The sequence below is a fragment of the Arctopsyche grandis genome, chromosome 4 (assembly GCF_051622035.1).
Source record: "Arctopsyche grandis isolate Sample6627 chromosome 4, ASM5162203v2, whole genome shotgun sequence".
NCBI classification, from domain to species: Eukaryota; Metazoa; Arthropoda; class Insecta; order Trichoptera; family Hydropsychidae; genus Arctopsyche; species Arctopsyche grandis.
Window position 1 is genome coordinate 2,438,188 of NC_135358.1, and position 19,120 is coordinate 2,457,307.

Genomic DNA, 19,120 nt, shown 5'->3' on the forward strand with positions numbered 1-19,120 from the left:
GAAAGGAACGGCAACAAAATTAACTTTTCGGATATCCAGCCCTCTTAAACGTGGCTTATCTAATAGTAAATATTTTATTAAATTTATTTGAATAGTTTTATTTTATTTAAATTTATTCATTTGTTTTTCTACGAACCAACAATCGTAACAAAGTCTCTTTCGAAATTATTATATATATTGAGATATAAATACATATGCAGAAGTAGACGTATTCTAGCGACAAAATCATTAAGTCTTACTTATTGATAAATTAGCCGAGATCTTTGCCGTTGTTTTTGAGGCTTTCTTTTTGAAATATTGTTGTTGGGACTTTATAATCAAAATTTGAATTTTTTTATTTTCATTTTAGCCTTTGACGAGCGTCAAATAATCAATCTGCGCTAATCAGGCTCGGCGCGCTCACCTAATTGACGCTAATGGGGAACGTCGGTCTGTTTTTAACCCCTTCGTAGAAGTGTTTTCCCTCCCAATTTTTATATAATTTATTTTTCCGATCCCCTCACAGCTTCGACCCGGTCCGGCTTTGCAATTAACGATTTCGCTGGAAGGTTCTATTTAAAATTTAAGAGCGATCCTCGGCCGCCGTCACGTCGCCGTGATCTCCGCGGGAATCCATTCAGAATAAATTAATTTTAATATCCCTCCTCTTTTTCCCGCAGCCCGATTGTAAAGAGACACGCTTCGGGAATACTTTCTTCTTCTTTTTTCCGTTTCGTCTCGCCCTTTTGTGAAGCAGTAGGGAAAAAAGGCTTAATTCCCTTTATGAAGTCGTAAAAGTCGAGTTGAAAAAATCAAGTCGCTATCTGCACCGGCGCAAGCACCCTTTCATTCTATTCAAATTAGACAATTCTTTTTAATTTATATACGAATATAACATAAGTAGATACATAGGATATATAATTGAAATTGAAAATACACTTTGTCACTGTTCCGTAATGAAAATATTCCCCTTTGTGCCAGATGTATATGTACATACCTACTAAACGGGTAGCACTTTAATTAAAATATATTCATAACGCTCGTCTACCAAGTTCTAAATTACACATTAGACACAATACCATTTCATAAATTAAAAATATACGTATCATAGTAATAAAATAGTTGAAGTAATATTAATGCAATGAAAACATATATAGATACAAATCTCTTTGAACGATAACTTTCCTTTGATAACTTCTCTTATATAAATAATAAAATTTTAATGAATATTCAGCCAAAGTGCAAAAGCATTTTTTTTCTTATTTTGAAACGTGAGCAGAAATTTCAAATATTAAATTTATATAACATCTAAGATACTTTAAGAACAACTTTAAATTGATTTACTTCAATTATGGTGGATATTTGTATTATAATTTCACGTACAAAGTCGTATAACTTTGTACATTGGTTTATTGCGTAAGCCATTCAGAATTCCTGGAAAGCCTTTATTATTTGTACAGAATGCTAAACAATGAAATGGTAAAACTTTTGGTGTAATTAGGTAGGAATAAAGTTACTTTTAATTTGTATAGAGACAATGCATCGAATAATATCAGTATTTTATGAATGTATCAACCGTTTTAATGAGAGATGAGGGTTTATCAAAGATGACTTTAGTTTCTTCTGGATCAGATTCTACAAAAAATTATAACTGAATGACAGTGCAAAGGATTATTAGGATCAGCAGAAATCATTTAAAAAGATCTAATCTAAGGTAGCTTTCTTCGCGAAGGGTTCTGACTAAATTCAAAAAAAAAATTATTTTTACTGGAAGTTTTTATTTTTACATAAGAGTAGAAACATTTGGAAAAAATAAAAAATGAAAAAAAAACTTAAATAAAAAATATAATAATGAAATATTGTTTTAAAAAAATTCCGGTTTACGAATTCTGACCAAAAACCTTATCAACTCTAAGTTAGTACGTAATTTTTATTTTATTGTTACAAATCAATATACACTCGCCATTACAGATTTGCTCCAATGCGACGGGTGTACGTTAACGAAATACAGAATACATAAACAATCAGAAATCAGAAATACAGTAATACATACATATTCAATCAGAATATATAGCATATAACAATTAATCATAGAGACATCTATGGATTATTTTTAGATTTTTTTTTTGTATACAATTTTTATACATATAATAAAAACGAAATTATAGAGATGTCTATAGAGATATCTATAGATTTCAGATTACTGTGTATAATTATACACAGGAAGATTTTGTGACAACAGGATTAGATCTAATACCAATTTTCAGGAACCGTTTCAGCAATGATCAGATAAAATTGGCAAACTCTGATAGAGAAACGATCGATTTGGTGTCACAAAACCCCCAAATCTAACCAGCAGATGGCGAGGACTCGAACCTTTGACCTAAGAGGTGCTAAATATATACGCTACCACTAAGCCAAACTGCTGGCTGGTAATGAATACAAATATAAATTTTCAGCTTGATGCGTTCAGTGGTGTGGAAACAATCGAGTGGTCACAGCATTTTTGACTTTTCTAAGAGGAAAAAATCCCACTTCCGGTTTCTCCTTAAATGTAGGGATGTTATTTTTATTTTCATCAAATTGATACAAGGACTAAACTTGAATTTTCTCGTGAAAAGCACACATGTATAAGAGGTCGAAAAAAATAGTGGTAGAAAAATCGAACATGGTTAAACTAACACTTCCGGTTGACGTATGCTTACCAAATTTTAAATATAACTTTATATTAAGCTTAAACTTCTAGATATGAAATTTCAGTTTAATAAACTAAAAGGTTTCTGAGAAAACCTTGATTCTTTAGAGTACAAGTACAACTTCCGGTTGAGGTAAAAATATTCTAAAAATATCAGGCTATAAAATTTATAATTTCTATTTCATGTAAAAAAAAATTAGTCTGATTCGGTTAGCGGTTTGGGAGATAATTGAATTCAAAAACTTTTAATAAAAAAGAGTACACCTATAAGGGGAGGTACCATTTCCGGTCAACTTAAAAATTTAACATCATATCGATAGGAATTTCAGTAGCTAACACTAAGTTTCAGTTCTATAGGACTAACTATGTTCAAAAAATACAAAATACACTGACACGCACATTTGTCTAGATCAGCGTTTCCCAACATGTGGTACGCGTACCACTTGGTGATACGTGGTTGATGGTTGGTGGTACTCGAAAAAAAATCAGTAATGGCGGACGAGCAGGAATGAATGATTTACAATCATAAAAATATAAATATTTGTTATATTATATATATAATTTCGAAAGAGTCTTTTACGCAGCGCTTCCCCAAACTTTTTAGAAGCAAACAATTTGATTTCAAACCCCTTTGCTAATGAAAATTTTCGGACAGGTACCAAGGAAAAGGAGAACTTGATTGAACTTTCAAATTATAGCATTTAAAAACTGAATTCGAAATAAATAAGGTTATTAATTTTTGGCTAGGTATTAGTGAAGAATATGAACAGTTTTATGACATAGCGATTAAATTTCTGTCGCCGTTTACTAGCACTGAACTGGTTGAGAGAGCTTTCTCTTCATATATTTTAATAAGATAAATATAGAAATTGATTGAATCCAGCTCCAGACTTAAGGGTAAATCTCGCATCATTTGAAACAAATTAAAAAAAAACTAAGTACAAGGATCTCAACAAATTTATTTTGTAAGGAGATTTAAAGAAAAGAAAACATATCATATGTACTTTGTAATTTTGTGTTTTTATTAAAACAATCAATAATATTTTTATCATCAATAATAAAAGTATGACAAGATAGTAGATAAATATATTAAACTTTGAGCATATTATAATTGTCTTTCCGCAATTTTTTTTTTCCATAAAATTTCTTACCAAAACAGATCTACATATTGCGTGTATCCTGTCTTCACATTCCTTACCATGCAAATACTATTTATAATAATTACACTTGCAAAAAAAAAATTTCATGACATACAATCATTTTTATATGGTGGTACAATTTAGCGTTATGTACTACCAAGTTGTAGGTGAGTCAAAAAAGGTTGGGAAACGCTGGTCTAGATCATGAAAACGTTATCAGTAATCGATTGTTACTACGTACATAGATAAAGTCATGTGTATGTACGTCGAATATTTCCGGAAGTTTGAAGTATAAGTACGACTCACTAAAGCACATTATTATGCATAAGCTAAATATATGAAGCGTCTGTTTTCTTTATTTGCATATACATTTTCATTTGGTTTGTTTCAGATCAAAGACTTTAAGTAAGTATTATATTCCAAAATGTCGACGTCGACGATCAACATGGAGGAGAGGAAGCCTCTCATAAATCAAGTGATATTCGAGAGGAGGGTCCTTTTGGGTTGTACAGCCCTCATAGGACTGGCCATAATAATCTGGATAACAGCCGTATCGACGGACCACTGGTACGTCGTCAAAGGCGGTCATGGTAAGACACACCATCATCATCATCATCATCATCATCATCACCAAACAGATCATATCCGGATCAAATTCCAATCCGATCTTTTCCAAACCAGGTATATACGTGCCGTCGAGGAACCGCTACTTCGTCAGCAGTCATTCGGGTCTTTGGAAAGTCTGTCGATCGATACTGGTCACGAAAGAGCAATCCAAAGACCTGGCAGCAGGTAGAACTATGACCACGTCGACGACGACAACACCATCACCTGCTATGAACGTGTCAAGATCACAGATCAACTCTACCAATAGTACCCACGACACGGGTCCTCCGTCTCCTATGACAGCTGGAGATACCAAGAATTTAACAGTGATTGCCGATCCACCGAAAAGGATGGCAATTCCTGCTGGAACGAGACTGGATGCTGAATCAGCGTCCAAGATGATTCCTTATCGTGAGTATTTCTCTTTTTTACATACCTCCTTTTAGCTTCACTTACGATTACAATTCAGGAAAAAATTTGCCTCTTATCCGATCGTTTTCATACTTTGCCATATTGCTCATTTTGGTCATCAATATAAGTAAATGTATCCTCCGCCATTACGATGGAGAAAAAATATCGTTTTAGACGCGTTTGAAATTTGAATTTCTGAAAAGTGCCTGAGGTTTATCCAGTTTTTACTTTTAAACATAGATTGGTATTTTTATTCAAAATAATAATTTTATATACAAATTAAAGAAAAGGTTTGTTTTAAAAAAACTTTTTTTATTATAGTAATTAACTACACAGGGCCGTGCGGTACATTTTCTCAGCTGCAAGTCTTCGAAATGCCGCCTCCAATTTGATTCTTGTAACCTTCGATTGATAGATTGTTGTAGTTGTTTGTCATAGTTGATATCATTATATTGAAAAATTGGGATGTGACCAACCCATGATTTTATCTTTATATCTGAGGAATATAATAAGGTCACAAAACAAAATTTGATAATTAAATATACACACACGTTCACACATATCGGTTATGAGAGCATTTTCGATACTAATTGAGTGCAAATTTAAGGAAACTTATACAAGACAAAACTTCTACTTCCGGTTGACGGATTTTGTTCTAAGTTTTTTTATTACTTTAAATTACTATAAATATTATACACATTAAATATCAAGAAAATAAAAATAGTTTAAAAGGTCAGAATAAAATAATGAAATATTGTTTTTTAAAAAAATACTACTTCCGGTTTACGAATTCTGACGAAAACGTTATCAGCTCTAAGTTAGTATATAATAAACACAAATAAACATTTTCAGCTTGATACGTTCAGGGGTGTGGTTACAACATTTTTGATCTTTCCAAGAGAAAATAATTCACCTTTTATTATATTTAGTGATTTCCGGTTGACGGATGCTTAGCAAATTTTATATATACATATGTAACTTGGTATTAAGCTTAAACTTTTAGATATGAAATTTCAATTCAATGAACCAAAAGGTTTCTTAGAAAAATATAAAATATTTCGATTATCTAGAGTAAAAACACTACTTCCGGTTCAGCTAAAAATATTTAAAAAATATTAAGTTATAAAATTTATAATTTATATTATTAGAATTCGAGTTTTTTTTCTGTTGACACAGATGGTTGTTATTGTTTTTATTTGATTGAATAAACATTATAAAAACAAAAAAGTAATAATTTAGTAAGCAATACCACTTTTAACTTGGGCAGTATTAGCAATTAACCGTGAGATTTTGGTATTTTTACTAAAAATCTTTAAAAATGAATTTTGTACTGAGGTATTTATTTTATTTATTTATTTATTTTATTTTATTTCATACCAGGAAGGCATTACAGGTAAACCCCAATGCGCCTTCCTGGCCAAATTACAAACAATACAGCATTTTTTATTATATACATAAGTCGCTAAATTACGAGACACTGACAAACTCGACAATTAACGAGACATCTATGAATTGTACATACATTTTTATTGTAATATTTACATTAATCATACTCAAATAGTGGTGACATAGTGGGTAGGAAGGATTTTTAGCCAATTTTTAATCGGGAATCGTTTCAACAATGAAATCAGAGAAAATTGGCAAACTCTGATAGGAAACGATCAACCAGGAGTCACAAATCCTGGTCTGACCAGCAGCATTACAGATATACTCAGAAAAATTCTTTTTCAATCGAGGTCAGCTCAAGGGATCGAACTCGGTGCCTCTCAGTGTTAAGCAGAAGCTTAACGACCGAGCCACGCTGCTGGCTATAGGTATGTATGTGTGGCTCAAAATGTTCTAAATGATATGAGCTATCAAATCTTTAAGGCTTTGCACTTAACTTTATACTACTTTGTATACTACTGTTGTGTAGGGGTGGGTGGAGGATCCAAGTAAAGGCCAACAGTCGTTTCACAGCATTTATTGATGATTAAGGAGATACACGCACTGGCAGTGCTCAGTCCAGAATGACCTGATATCGCCTACGTACCGCCCTATAAAGGGTAGATTTCTCAGGACGTCTAATCTGTTTACCTATTCGATAGTCACGTATTCGGATATGTATTCCCACGACATTGGGTCACCCCGTACCGATTCTGAGAAAGGACTAATAACGGTCATTGTTTAACCTAAATGCACTTAGAGTCCAGATATAATCCTGGAAGTAAGTGCAAGCACTTAGTTAATCCGTTAACAGATATCCGTTGGTCCTAAGTGCAAGCACTTAGTTAATCCGTTAACAGATAACCCTTGAACGGTCACATAGTCTCTGGGATTCTATTCGCTTAATCCGCGGCGTACGTAACACAACTTTAATATAATGATATCAACTATAACAATCTACTATAGTTTTTCCCTATAGCTTTAGCTTTAGCAAATTCGTTAATTAGGCATAAGTATTCAAGAGTGGCAGGTATTGTATATTCAATAGAAATTAATGACAGATTTTTTTTTAAGTTTTATTTTTGGCTTATTGAACTTCTTAAGTGGTGTTTTATTAACTTTTATTTGGAAAAACTTATTTTATCACTAAAGCTACAGAGACAGAGGGTGTTAATAAAATTCTCAAAGCCACAGCAGTATTCGAATATAATGCAATTAAGTTATTTTGTTACATATAATTTAAAACATCCAAAAGTTTCATAGCATATGGTAGCATTCAGGATACATCACGTAATTTTTCTTGAAGATCATTTGCATTTATATCTGATTCATTTTCGACCGAAAGTATTTACTGGATAGCGTTGCAATAATTTTAAAGCGTTTTGTCATCTATATCCTTGAGTTTTAAAATGTCATAAAAAAAGACCGAGCTATGCTGCTGGCTAAATAAATAAATCAAATTATAATAAATAAATAAATCAAATTATAATAAATAAATAAATCATATTTTAATAAATAAATAAATCATAGATGTGATTGTATTGATCATATTGTATCTTTAATAGGACACTCGTCGCTTTGGAGTAATCTGTAAAGGCTATATACATATATTCGATTCTATATATTCGTGTTTATATTCGACTGAAATAAAAAAATAAAAAATAATGTAAGGACGACAGAAAAAATTAAACCAACTAGAGCGATATTTCCTTAAATTTTCCTTTAATTTTTTGAATCAAAAGTACAGTGAATTGATTTCATGTGGCTCTCACTTCACTAAAACTCTTCTCCATTCCTTGAGAATCACATCAAGTTTCGTATGTTAATGATATAGCTACGACTTAATAATTCCAACTTGGACTTAAGAGGGCTGTACACCTGAAACCTTAATTTTGTTACCGTTCCTTTCTTCGATATATATATTGAGTGTATGTATATATTGAGTGAATGTGACAATATATATCAATATATATATTGAGTGAATGCGACAGTTGCGCTTCGACCAGATAAAACGTATTTTAAATTGACAAAATCGAGGTTTCGTATTCTACTATTTTCTCCTCCAAAACTGGACCAATTTAAAAAAAATTCCATCATCGGTATGAGAAAGATACTTTCTGTGCATCTATCGGCGTATTTTTTTTAAAATCGACCGTTAAATAAGCACGTTGGACTCGTTTCGTGGGTGTAAAAAAGAGGCGATTTTATAGATGTTTGGCGGCTCCTAGCTCATATAAAAAATAATTAATCAAAAAAATAAAACAATAGATGCACCCCAATGGTGGATATCCATAGCATATTAAAAAATAATTTCTCTAGTGCCATAATTGAGGAAGGGAGAAGTATAGTACGTTTGTATGGACAAGGCGCTGCTGTCCAGCCCTCTTAAGAGGCTGAAAGATAAAAATATTGATATTTACGAGCACTCCTTTACCCAGTTATGTAAGTAAGCTGTGTAGAAAGATTCAGCATACAATATATACCAAAACAAAGTACGCCCTTGTATGTACCTTCATAGCAGACCAACTAATAAATTTTTGAAAGCCTTTCATCACGCTCGACATACAAAACGAGCATTTATCGCATTTGGAAATCGATGTTTTCACGTCTTTTAACGTAACGAGTGACTGTGATGCCGTTGTTGCCGACACCGGATATGTTGTTTCACGTTTTCCCGGAGGTAGTTTCAGTAAATCTGCAACCTAACATAAACCTCCCTCGGGGGTGCAGACATCAACCGATACCCCCCCCCCTCGTTTTTCCGCCCCGGTTTCCATCGCCGAAGTGCTCAATGCGCCGGAAAATCCCGCGTGCAGATTTTCCACCACTGCTTGGTGCGCTTCGAACACGATATCGGGAAATCCCCCGATGATACCTAACTCTGCCACTCTCAATTAAAATTCGATGAACAAATACTGCTGTATTTTTCCACTTCAGAACAAATTTTAAATTGCCTGCGGATTATACATATGTATAAATATATTATATTAATAAGTAGTATTTTTATCTATAAATATTACGACTCGGATGAAAAGCAAATTATTTTTTTTTTTTATTTATTAATAGTTTTGGACCATTGTGGCATTACAGGAAGAACCTAATGCGCCACAATGACCTACATTTGATAAAGATATAAAAACATGATATAAAAACAAGTAAAATATAAATAAAGGAAAAAAGCAAAAGCAGCAAACATGGTAAAATAAAATAATAAAAAAAAGTAACAAAAGGAAAATAATACATCAGAAAAAAAAATTAACAAAAGTGTAAAAATCAAAAATAAAATCCATAAATCCCATTCTTTGTTTACACTGAACAAAATTAAAATAGTACATAAAAATGTACAAGGGAGAAAGAAAAAGTAAAATAAAATAAAACAGAATATGAATAAAAAATAAAATCACAGCGAGGCCCAAATGGAAGAGAGTAGATTAAGATTCCACTCATACATCACATTCAAATTAAGAAAGTAATGATGAGCGCAGGTTACCAGATAAATATGTTAAAATAATATCCGATAATCTACACTCCCCAAGGTGGAAAATATCACATTCAGGGACAGCAGCAACTATTTCATAGAGAAGTCGAATAGCTCTTGGAATAGGAGCCATTCGAAAAAGAACTGTGCGAGCAGCAGGTACAATCATCAAATGTAGATGCCTACCACGCACATAATTATTAGGGACATAAAGTCCCAACTGTTCCAGCAACAACGGACATGACGTATTACCACGCAATAGCTGGAGAACGAAACGAATTAACGAGAAGTTTCTCCGAAGTTCAAGGGAATTATACCCAAGCATGCCCAAAAGGAAAGGAGTAGGATAGAAATATGGGTAGTACCCATACTCTTTCTTATAAAGAAAACGAAGAAATGCTTTTTGCACTTTTTCTATAATAAGAGAGTAGTTTGCTTCATGCGGATTCCACACAATCGCATTATACTCTAGCTTACTTCTAACAAGCGAGTTGAAAAGCAAGCGAGAAGACATTATAAAAATAATTACCTCGAATGAAAAGGAACCAATTATAATGTTCATAATTTTCCTTAGTATGATTTCTGAAAATCGTTGAATTTCCACTTCATCTCTTATAAGTAAAGAGCGGACCCAGAGCGCGCTGTTCATTGTTCACATGTTGTAAATGCATTGTTAAAGGTTTGCCGAACCTTTTTTACAAAGTATTTACAATAATGGAACAATAGACGGCGCGCTTCCGGTCCTACCTCTACTTATAAGTTTTCTTTTAATGTATATGTATACATATGAGCAGTGGCGGCTCGTGGATAAGATATCTGGGGGTGCTGCGGTTGATTAAAAATAAAAAAAATGTTTATTTGGATTATATTTTACTATTAACAACAAAATTATCAAAATTAAACATTATATGTATTTTATTTCATTAAAAAATTGATTTTTCTGTCTTTTTTCCTTGAAAGAAGGTCTATCACCTTTTCATTAAATTTTTCACTGTTCATAATCATTTTTTTTTCAATTGACAGCATAGACAAAGCCGTCAATCTTTCTTGAACCATTGTGTTTCTTATATATGTATGTCTTTATTCTATTTATTGATGAAAAACACCGTTCTGGCTCAGAGGTAGTTTTTAACTTTTTAAGTTTTCTTTAATTGAAAATGAATCGATATTACTAGATTGCAGCTTCTCTTGATTTTGATACCATCTTTAATAGTGACGTGTAGAAGGAAGTTTAGATACGCAGAAAGTGTAAGAGGTGTAGAAGGAAAGACAAGGTGCAGAAGAAATGAGAAAAAATGAGGAGCGTGTCGAGCGCGCGGCGCGCACACGAACGCAAAAAGAAATGTGTACTGTTGGGAGTGCAGTACGGACCAAGCTTCTAGCTGCCCCCGCTTCCCTCCTTCGCCCACTCGGCATATTCCATCGAAAACCGTACTGCACAAAATCATAAATGATGCCTCACTTTCTGATATTAGTACCGCGATGTATGATCATTATTGGATGTATCGGTGTGCGGGCGAGCTTAATACACGCTTAAATAATATTGATATTTTCATATAATATACATACATTTATGTATATAATAATATTAAATTTTTCTCAATTTCCTTGGGGGTGCTCAGTAGCGCAGTGCGTATGGACGAGCCGCCACTGCATATGAGTATACCAGAAACATAGCTCAATGGTTAGAGTGAAAGCATTAGCTTTCAACTGGGGGGTCATGGGTTCATTGCCTGGCCGGGTGTTGCTAGCTAGACCTTGGATATGTGACTAGGTCGATCGTTTATATCATTTTTTTCCAATTTATCCGATTTTCATAAAAATGGTTCTAGCAAATTCGCAACCTTGACCTATTTCTGTACATCTTTTTACATCCTACATATATATATAATGAAAAGAAGTCAGCTGATTAGCAATTCAATATTAGCATAAAACGATAGTTTATAACCATATACATACATATGATTTCTATTACCGTTTTGTGCAGCTCGGCTGGCTTAGTAAACAATTGAAATCCTTATCGCAGTTATGCACGTTTTGTTGTGGTTTTGAAACCGACAATCGGACAGGCGATGTAGGTACATTTTCCCGTGAATGTTGGACGCCATTGTTGGGCTTTAAATCCATTCTTCGTTGTGCAACTTGAGCGAAAAGTGCATCCCACGAATGCACGTCACGTTGCAGTGAATGTGCAACACGTACCTATTCACAATGCGAATGTCCATGTAAACTACGCGTTTTGTTCCCCCTACGTGAGCTATTTATTCCCTGGATGTCTGCATATTATATGTACAATGAATCGGGAACGAATATTACACTGGTTTTATTATTAATTCAAATGCATAAAAGCTTCCTGGGGAAAATTTCATTTAGCTTCATATTCAGTGCTTGTTATATCTACTTTTTATTATTCATACATTATGTTCACAATACATTTTAAATATAATGAAATAGCTTCTGACCCAATGCTCAATATTTATTTATTTATTTATTTAATAGTTTTGGACCATTGTGGCATTACAGGAAGAACCTAATGCGCCACAATGGCCTACATTTGAAAAAGATATAAAAACATGATATAAAAACAAGTAAACTGTAAATAAAGGATAAAAGCAAAAGCAGAAAACATGGTAAAATAAAATAATAAAAAAAAAGTAACAAAAGGAAAATAATACATCATTCAGAGAGAAAAAAAATAACAGAAGTGTAAAAATTAAAAATAAAATCCATAAATCCCATTTTTTGTTTACACTGAACAAAATTAAAATAGTATATAAAAATGTACAAAGGAGAAAGAAAAAGTAAAATAAAATAAAACAAAATATGAATAAAAAAATAAAATCACAGCGAGGCCCAAATGGAAGAGAGTAGATTAAGATTCCACTCATTCATCACATTCAAATTAAGAAAGTAATGATGAGCGCAGGTTACCAGATAAATATGTTAAGATAATATCTCTTTTTGACATTACTTTTCTTGTTAGTAGTAATAGTATTATCTTGTAATGATTGAACATAAATGAATGGAGCTGAATGAGGTTGATCTATTTGGTATTTCCTTACATCAATTTAATACCGCCATCAGGAGAGTCTTGACTGATTGATCCATTTCTATTATATATTCTTCAATTTATGTTTAATTTGCATTGTGCTATGTAGTTGTATTTTAGTTTTTATTCTTTTCTTTCTCATTTGTTTGTCTATATTTTATTTTTATTTTTATTGTTACAAATCAATACACACTCGTCATTACAGATTTGCTCCAATGCGACGGGTGTACGTTAACGAAATACAGAATACATAAACAATCAGAAATACAGAAATACATATACAATCAGAATATATAGCATATAACAATTAATCAGAAATAATAATCATAGAGACATATATGGATTATTTTTAGACTTTTTTTGTGTACAATTTTTATACATATAATAAATATGAAATTATAGAGATGTCTATAGAGATATCTATAGATTTCAGATTACTGTGTATAATTATTACAAATTATACACAGTCAGATTTTGTGACAACAGGTATAGATCTAATACCAATTTTCAGGAGCCGTTTCAGCAATGATCAGATAAAATTGGCAAACTCTGATAGAGAAACGATCGATTTGGAGTCACAAAACCGCCAAATCTAACCAGCAGATGGCGAGGACTCTAACCTTTGACCTCAGTGGTGCTAAATATATACGCTACCACTAAGCCAAACTGCTGGTTATGTACTACATAGATACGTATATTATGTATTTTGTAAGTCTATAATTGGGCTCAGATGTTATTTTGTTATATTTATTCTTTGTTTTTATGAATTTCTACATCTGAGGCCTGTTGATTTTTTAATAAATAAATAAATACAATAAGGCGAATTGAATGTACATATTATCAATTAAAATTCATTCGCTGATATTTCACATATCAACAATTCGCAAATGCTAAACACATAATTTAAACTTTACGATCTCACCCGACGATTGGAAATCGCAAAAATTGAAAGACGCCTTTCCACAACACGTGTAATTTTACGACGAATTTTCCGATAAAACGTTCACTTTTTTTTATATCGCCCATTAAATTTGACGCTTTCGCGTAAGACGAAGAAGTTTCGTAATGACGAGTTTTAGTGGCAATATTTTACGATAAACAAATCCTTACGAATTTTATATTACACACACACATTACACAAGTCCTATACGTCATAATATATACAAAACATAAGTGCTATACAAATTGTGCTACGAGACGAGAGCGTCTTCAATCACCGAGAGTGATCTTTGAGTGATGTGCGGTTGTACGGAGCGATCGAGCGATAAATGTCTACCCTTTAAATTATGCGATCGTTTCCGCGGATTTAAAGTGATTTTAAATATTGGCAAGATTATATTTAATACTTTTAGAGGATCGCTAACGAGGCTGACGTTCCATAAATCACGTCGGAAGCCAGCTTATTATGAACGAGTGAATTGCTCGCGTATGTTTTACGAGCGCTGCTGCACAAGTGCAATATTTCCAAGGATTTTGATATTTAAACGAGTAATAATCGCTCGAGCTATGCATATTTATAAAGTGGACTTGAATCCGTATCAGCTTAAAAGCTCCATTCCTCTTCCGGTCCGAGTTCCACTTGAACAAGTCGCCATCAATCTTTCCGTTCGATTCCGCATAACGAATCACCTTTCAACCGTCGATAATAGAATTTTAATCTAAAATTATGCCATCGCTTCTCAAAGCGTGTTGTAGAAGTTTATCTTATCTTCAGATTGTTCCGATGACGTACTGATGTGACTTTCCGTGTGTATTTTTCACGTTCTGATTGGAAAAGCCGGGCATTTTCCATGTGATTCAAAAAATATGTTGAAATTCCTACCCCCGCCGGTCGTTTACACCCCCACAATATTATTGTATAATATATTTTCCACACACACAAACGAGTGGCGTCTGGTTTCCGTTGCACAGATCTAATTAACCGCCTTAGTGCCGACAAACTTGTTTATTTTAAAAATAAAAATACTCGCGGCGGTTGAAACCACCGACGACGTCAGAGTGTGGCCCGAAAACATCCATCGACACTCTTTATTACTCAAATGCGAAACAAAAAAAAAAACTAAAAAATAAACAACACAAAATACGTAGATATTCATAGTTTACAAATTCGACAAAGTATCAATTAAGAGAGTGGGGAAAAGTCGCTCGAGTTTCCCGCGCAAGTTATACACGCGTATTGTGTGCGCAATATAAACGAGAGCTTTTTCGCAATATATTTTATAAATACATATTTATTTTTTTATGTTTCGTGTCATGTGGTGAACGTCATAAACACCGCTACGAGAACATAAAATTTTTATGGGACACCCAACACCAATTCACTGCATACATACGTACATATATTCTCGCGTGGGTTGTGCGAGAGCTTTTCTCGATTTTTACCGACATTTTCCACTTATTAATTTTGTAATGGACTGCCTGCACGACCGGTTGAAGGAATCTCTTTGCTTTGTACCAGATTGGGTTGTTAATGCTTGGAACATGCTACTTTTTAATAACTGAGTGCTATCTACCTATGTATAGGTATACAGCCGTATATATAAAATTGAATGTCTGTTTGTCTGACTGTCTCGTATAGGCTCCTAAGAAACTCAACCGATTACGATGGAACTTTCAGGATTTGTTGTATGCATGTCCGGGAAGATTACTGTGAAAAAAAACGGGAAAAACTCTCTTAATAATAATATTCGTAATTACAATTTTACCGACGTGAAAGTTTGAAGCGCCATTGTATAGTCAAGGAAATTTATTTATTTATTTATTTACATATATACCAGGAAGGCCTTACAGGTAAATCCCAATGCGCCTTCCTGGCCAATTACAAATTACAATTACAAATAAAAATGCAGCATTTTTATTACAAGTCGTTGAATTGCGAGACACTGAAAAACTCGCAAATTAATGAATTGTACATAAATTTTATTGTATATCAATCAAACTTCAAATAGTGGTGACATAGTAGGTAGGAAGGATTTTTAGCCAATTTTTTTCCGGGAACCGTTTCAACAATGAAATCAGAGAAAATTAGCAAATATTCTGATAGAAAACGATCAACCTGTAGTCACAAATCCAGGTCTGACCAACAGCATACTCTGAAAAATTCATTTTCATTCAGGGATTGAACCCGGCACCTTCTTGACGCTAAGCAGCTAAGCTAAAATGTGTTCTTTGGTAACCACGTTACCAGTTGGTTTATGACGACACGGCGTTGAAGAGACGTTAGTAGAGCTTCAACCATCACTTGAAACGGAAATTGCATGCCTTATTCTGGCATTGCAACGTATGCCGGATTCAGCTAGTCTAATATATGTATAATTTCGAAAGAGACTTTGTAACTATGTAACTATGTAAGGTTTTGGTGGGAGCATCGAAAACAAAGCAAAGTTTATATGACGATTATCGTTGAATATAATTTTTTTTCGATTCGAATAAAGGTCATTGGGCGCAATCCGATCCGGTCGAGGACATGAATGAAAATGATATAAAATGAAAGAGTATAAATTCACTTCACATTATATATGGTTATTTTATTTAGAATCCATGAGAGAACAAGGTTTGAACCAAAAATATATTTATTCAAAAAATCGAATACTACTATTAAATATAAGTTGTCGTTCTGTTAAATAGCTACTAAAGCAGCCATACTCAGATTTTTTTTCCTTCCGGGTTTGTTTTGGTTTCTTCTCCACGGGTAGCTACCCTTCGACGCTTACAAAACTTTAGTAAGTAAAGGGTTTTGGCGAGTTGATGTACGTCCCGCGTGATCAAATCGGCAGGTATACGGTCGCGTCTCGCTCGTTGCGCTGGCGCATTGTTTCGTTCGTGTCATCGCAGTCCTTCGTTGTCTTTCGTTGTGGTTTGTGCGTTTCTTTGATTTGGTCTGTACGTTTTGGTCTGATCCTGGGCTAGGCACCAACAACAAATCGAAGCCCCTGCGGTATTTTTAGATGAAATCACAGTAGACATTGATCACGCCGAATAAATAATGTGAAATATGAATAAGTTTTTTTTTTTCAATATTCCCACAACCCACAAGAAAGCGACCCTTACCATGATAAACTAGAGACATTTATCTATATATCCTCACAATTTCATTTCTGTCCGCCGTGGGTTTTCCTCCCATACTATTTGCCCATTGACCTTTAATAAGAAAATTAATGAATGTTTACTATAAGATTAGCCATATTTAAGCTGTTTATATTACAAATACCGAGTGAAGCCTGGTAAAACCAATAGTTATTTATATGTATTAGTATTAGCCAGCAGTATGGCTCAGTGGTTGCGTTTATGGTTAGCACCGAGAGATTACTGGGTTCGATCCCGTGCTAATCTTTATACTGCTGGTTAGACTTGGATATTTGTGACCCCAAGTCGATCGTTTCTTAGCAGAGTTTGTCAATTTATCTGATTTTATTGTTGAGTCGATTCCTCCATCAAATTGGCAAAAATCATCCTACCCGCTATGTCACTAATACCTAAATTTGATTTATGTACAATATGTAGAAAATTGTGTACAAGTCTAAATCCATAGACGTCTCTATAGAATAATTAATTAATTGAATTAATTGTAATTAATTGTCTAGGAAGGCCCATTGGGGTTTAAAATATAAAATACGTAATTTTTTGATATTATTAATCTATTTATGGAATACTTACATATTTTATATTAATAGAAATTTATATAATATATTTTAGACGATAAAAGTTATTGTCTATTGATAACTGGCTTACCTCGATAAAATAAACGAATTTTTGTTATTAACCCACAAGAATAGTCGATATATGATTTTTCTAAGAGTAAATTTAATTTAATTCTCATATAAAGACAATTTAATATATTATCGCTATTAATTCAATTCAGATTCGTGTAAATACGAGTAAATAATAGTAGCGAGTTTTTAGCTCACAATTTTACCGATTGAAAATTCAGCACACTTCCAATTAACCGTTTTAAACAAAAACAAAAAATAGCATGGCCAGAAAACTATCCCAATAAACATGTTTCAATAGAAAATACTCAATATAAAATAGTATTAACAGTGGGAAAAAATCCCAAATGAAATTACGTACTTTTGACTTTTGATTTAAACTGGACGACTACTTAGAGAGATTTGAAAGCTGAAAAGTACTACAAATGAAAGATAAAATACCCGACTATAGATTCCAATATTAATTTTGAACAGAAAATTGATAGATTTTGAGACATCGACCGAACAACACCAAGATATAGAAAAATCACGCGATTTAAATAACATATATATCTCCGAATCTCGAGCCAATCAACATTTTTTATTACCAGATTTTTTATTACCAGAGAAACACCGATAAAATGCATTTGTGTGCAATATACTCTTTTCACTACGTACATATATTATGTAGTGCGCTTTATTTAATGTACTTACATACTTAGTAATACAATTAAATCGGAAGTGTTTCTTGAACTTTTCAAAACTTTATTATCAACTGAGGTTCCTTTGTTGTCTTCTCTCTGGAGAGATATTTTCCCATTGCTCAAATGTCCCTATAATTGGGTTATATTTTGAAATGAAATTATCCACTCGCAACTGAACTAGCGGTGTGTTTTGTTGTGTGGAAAACTCGCACATAACAGAGTTATGAACTTGATGAGGAACTGCTCTCCGTACTCGTTTTCAACTCGGCATTATTTCTAATAAAAACGGCAAGAGTATTTTATATCTAATAATAATACAACAAGACCGATTCCAATCTCGAAATGGATTCGCAAATTGCCATGCATTAAGTGTACTGCTCGCGTCGCAGAAACCACTCTTTCTAATGATGTATTCTTGCAGAAGTATGCTGCTCGTCTACGATGGATACCGATGGTAAGAACCACACGAATCGACAGTGTTACATGATGTGTATTGTGTTATTATATGGTACGAAAAACGCATGGTTGTTGAAAATTCGACGAAAAGAACCGATTGTACGTTCACGAGGCTTTTAATGTTGTATTGTAATTTGTTTAACATGATATGGTTGATGGGAAACATTCATTGAAGTATTATTATATTTCAGGTTTAATGGCTTTTTTAAATATATATATTGAAAAGGTTCTTCAAAGTTATGTAAACTTCTGGTAAATATGTTGTGTTGGTCGCACAATAGTGTTTAATATTTATCTCGCTTAGCAAAGTGCTAATGGCAACTGAAACACTAATGACTTTATAATTGAAATGGTCTCAAAGCTCGGTGGAGATAATAATTGAAGTTTAATTGCATCAAATTGCATTCTGTGTGCAATTTGCATTTAATTCTTCTTGTAATATTTCAAATATATTATTAATTTATGTTAGATTTATCAAACTATTATGCAT

General features: G+C 33.1%; 1 protein-coding gene across 11 annotated transcripts in view; it reads left to right on the plus strand.

Annotated features, from left to right (window-relative positions):
* The window catches only part of LOC143910435 (uncharacterized), a 448,390-nt gene that overhangs the window by 50,283 nt on the left and 378,987 nt on the right, over window positions 1-19,120 (plus strand). For all 11 annotated transcript variants that reach the window (XM_077428902.1, XM_077428906.1, XM_077428904.1 and 8 more), the window contains 2 exons: window positions 4,205-4,403; window positions 4,495-4,830. In XM_077428902.1, coding sequence (XP_077285028.1) covers window positions 4,238-4,403; window positions 4,495-4,830 — 502 coding nt within the window. In that variant the 5' untranslated portion in view covers window positions 4,205-4,237. The remainder of the gene's footprint in view (window positions 1-4,204; window positions 4,404-4,494; window positions 4,831-19,120) is intronic.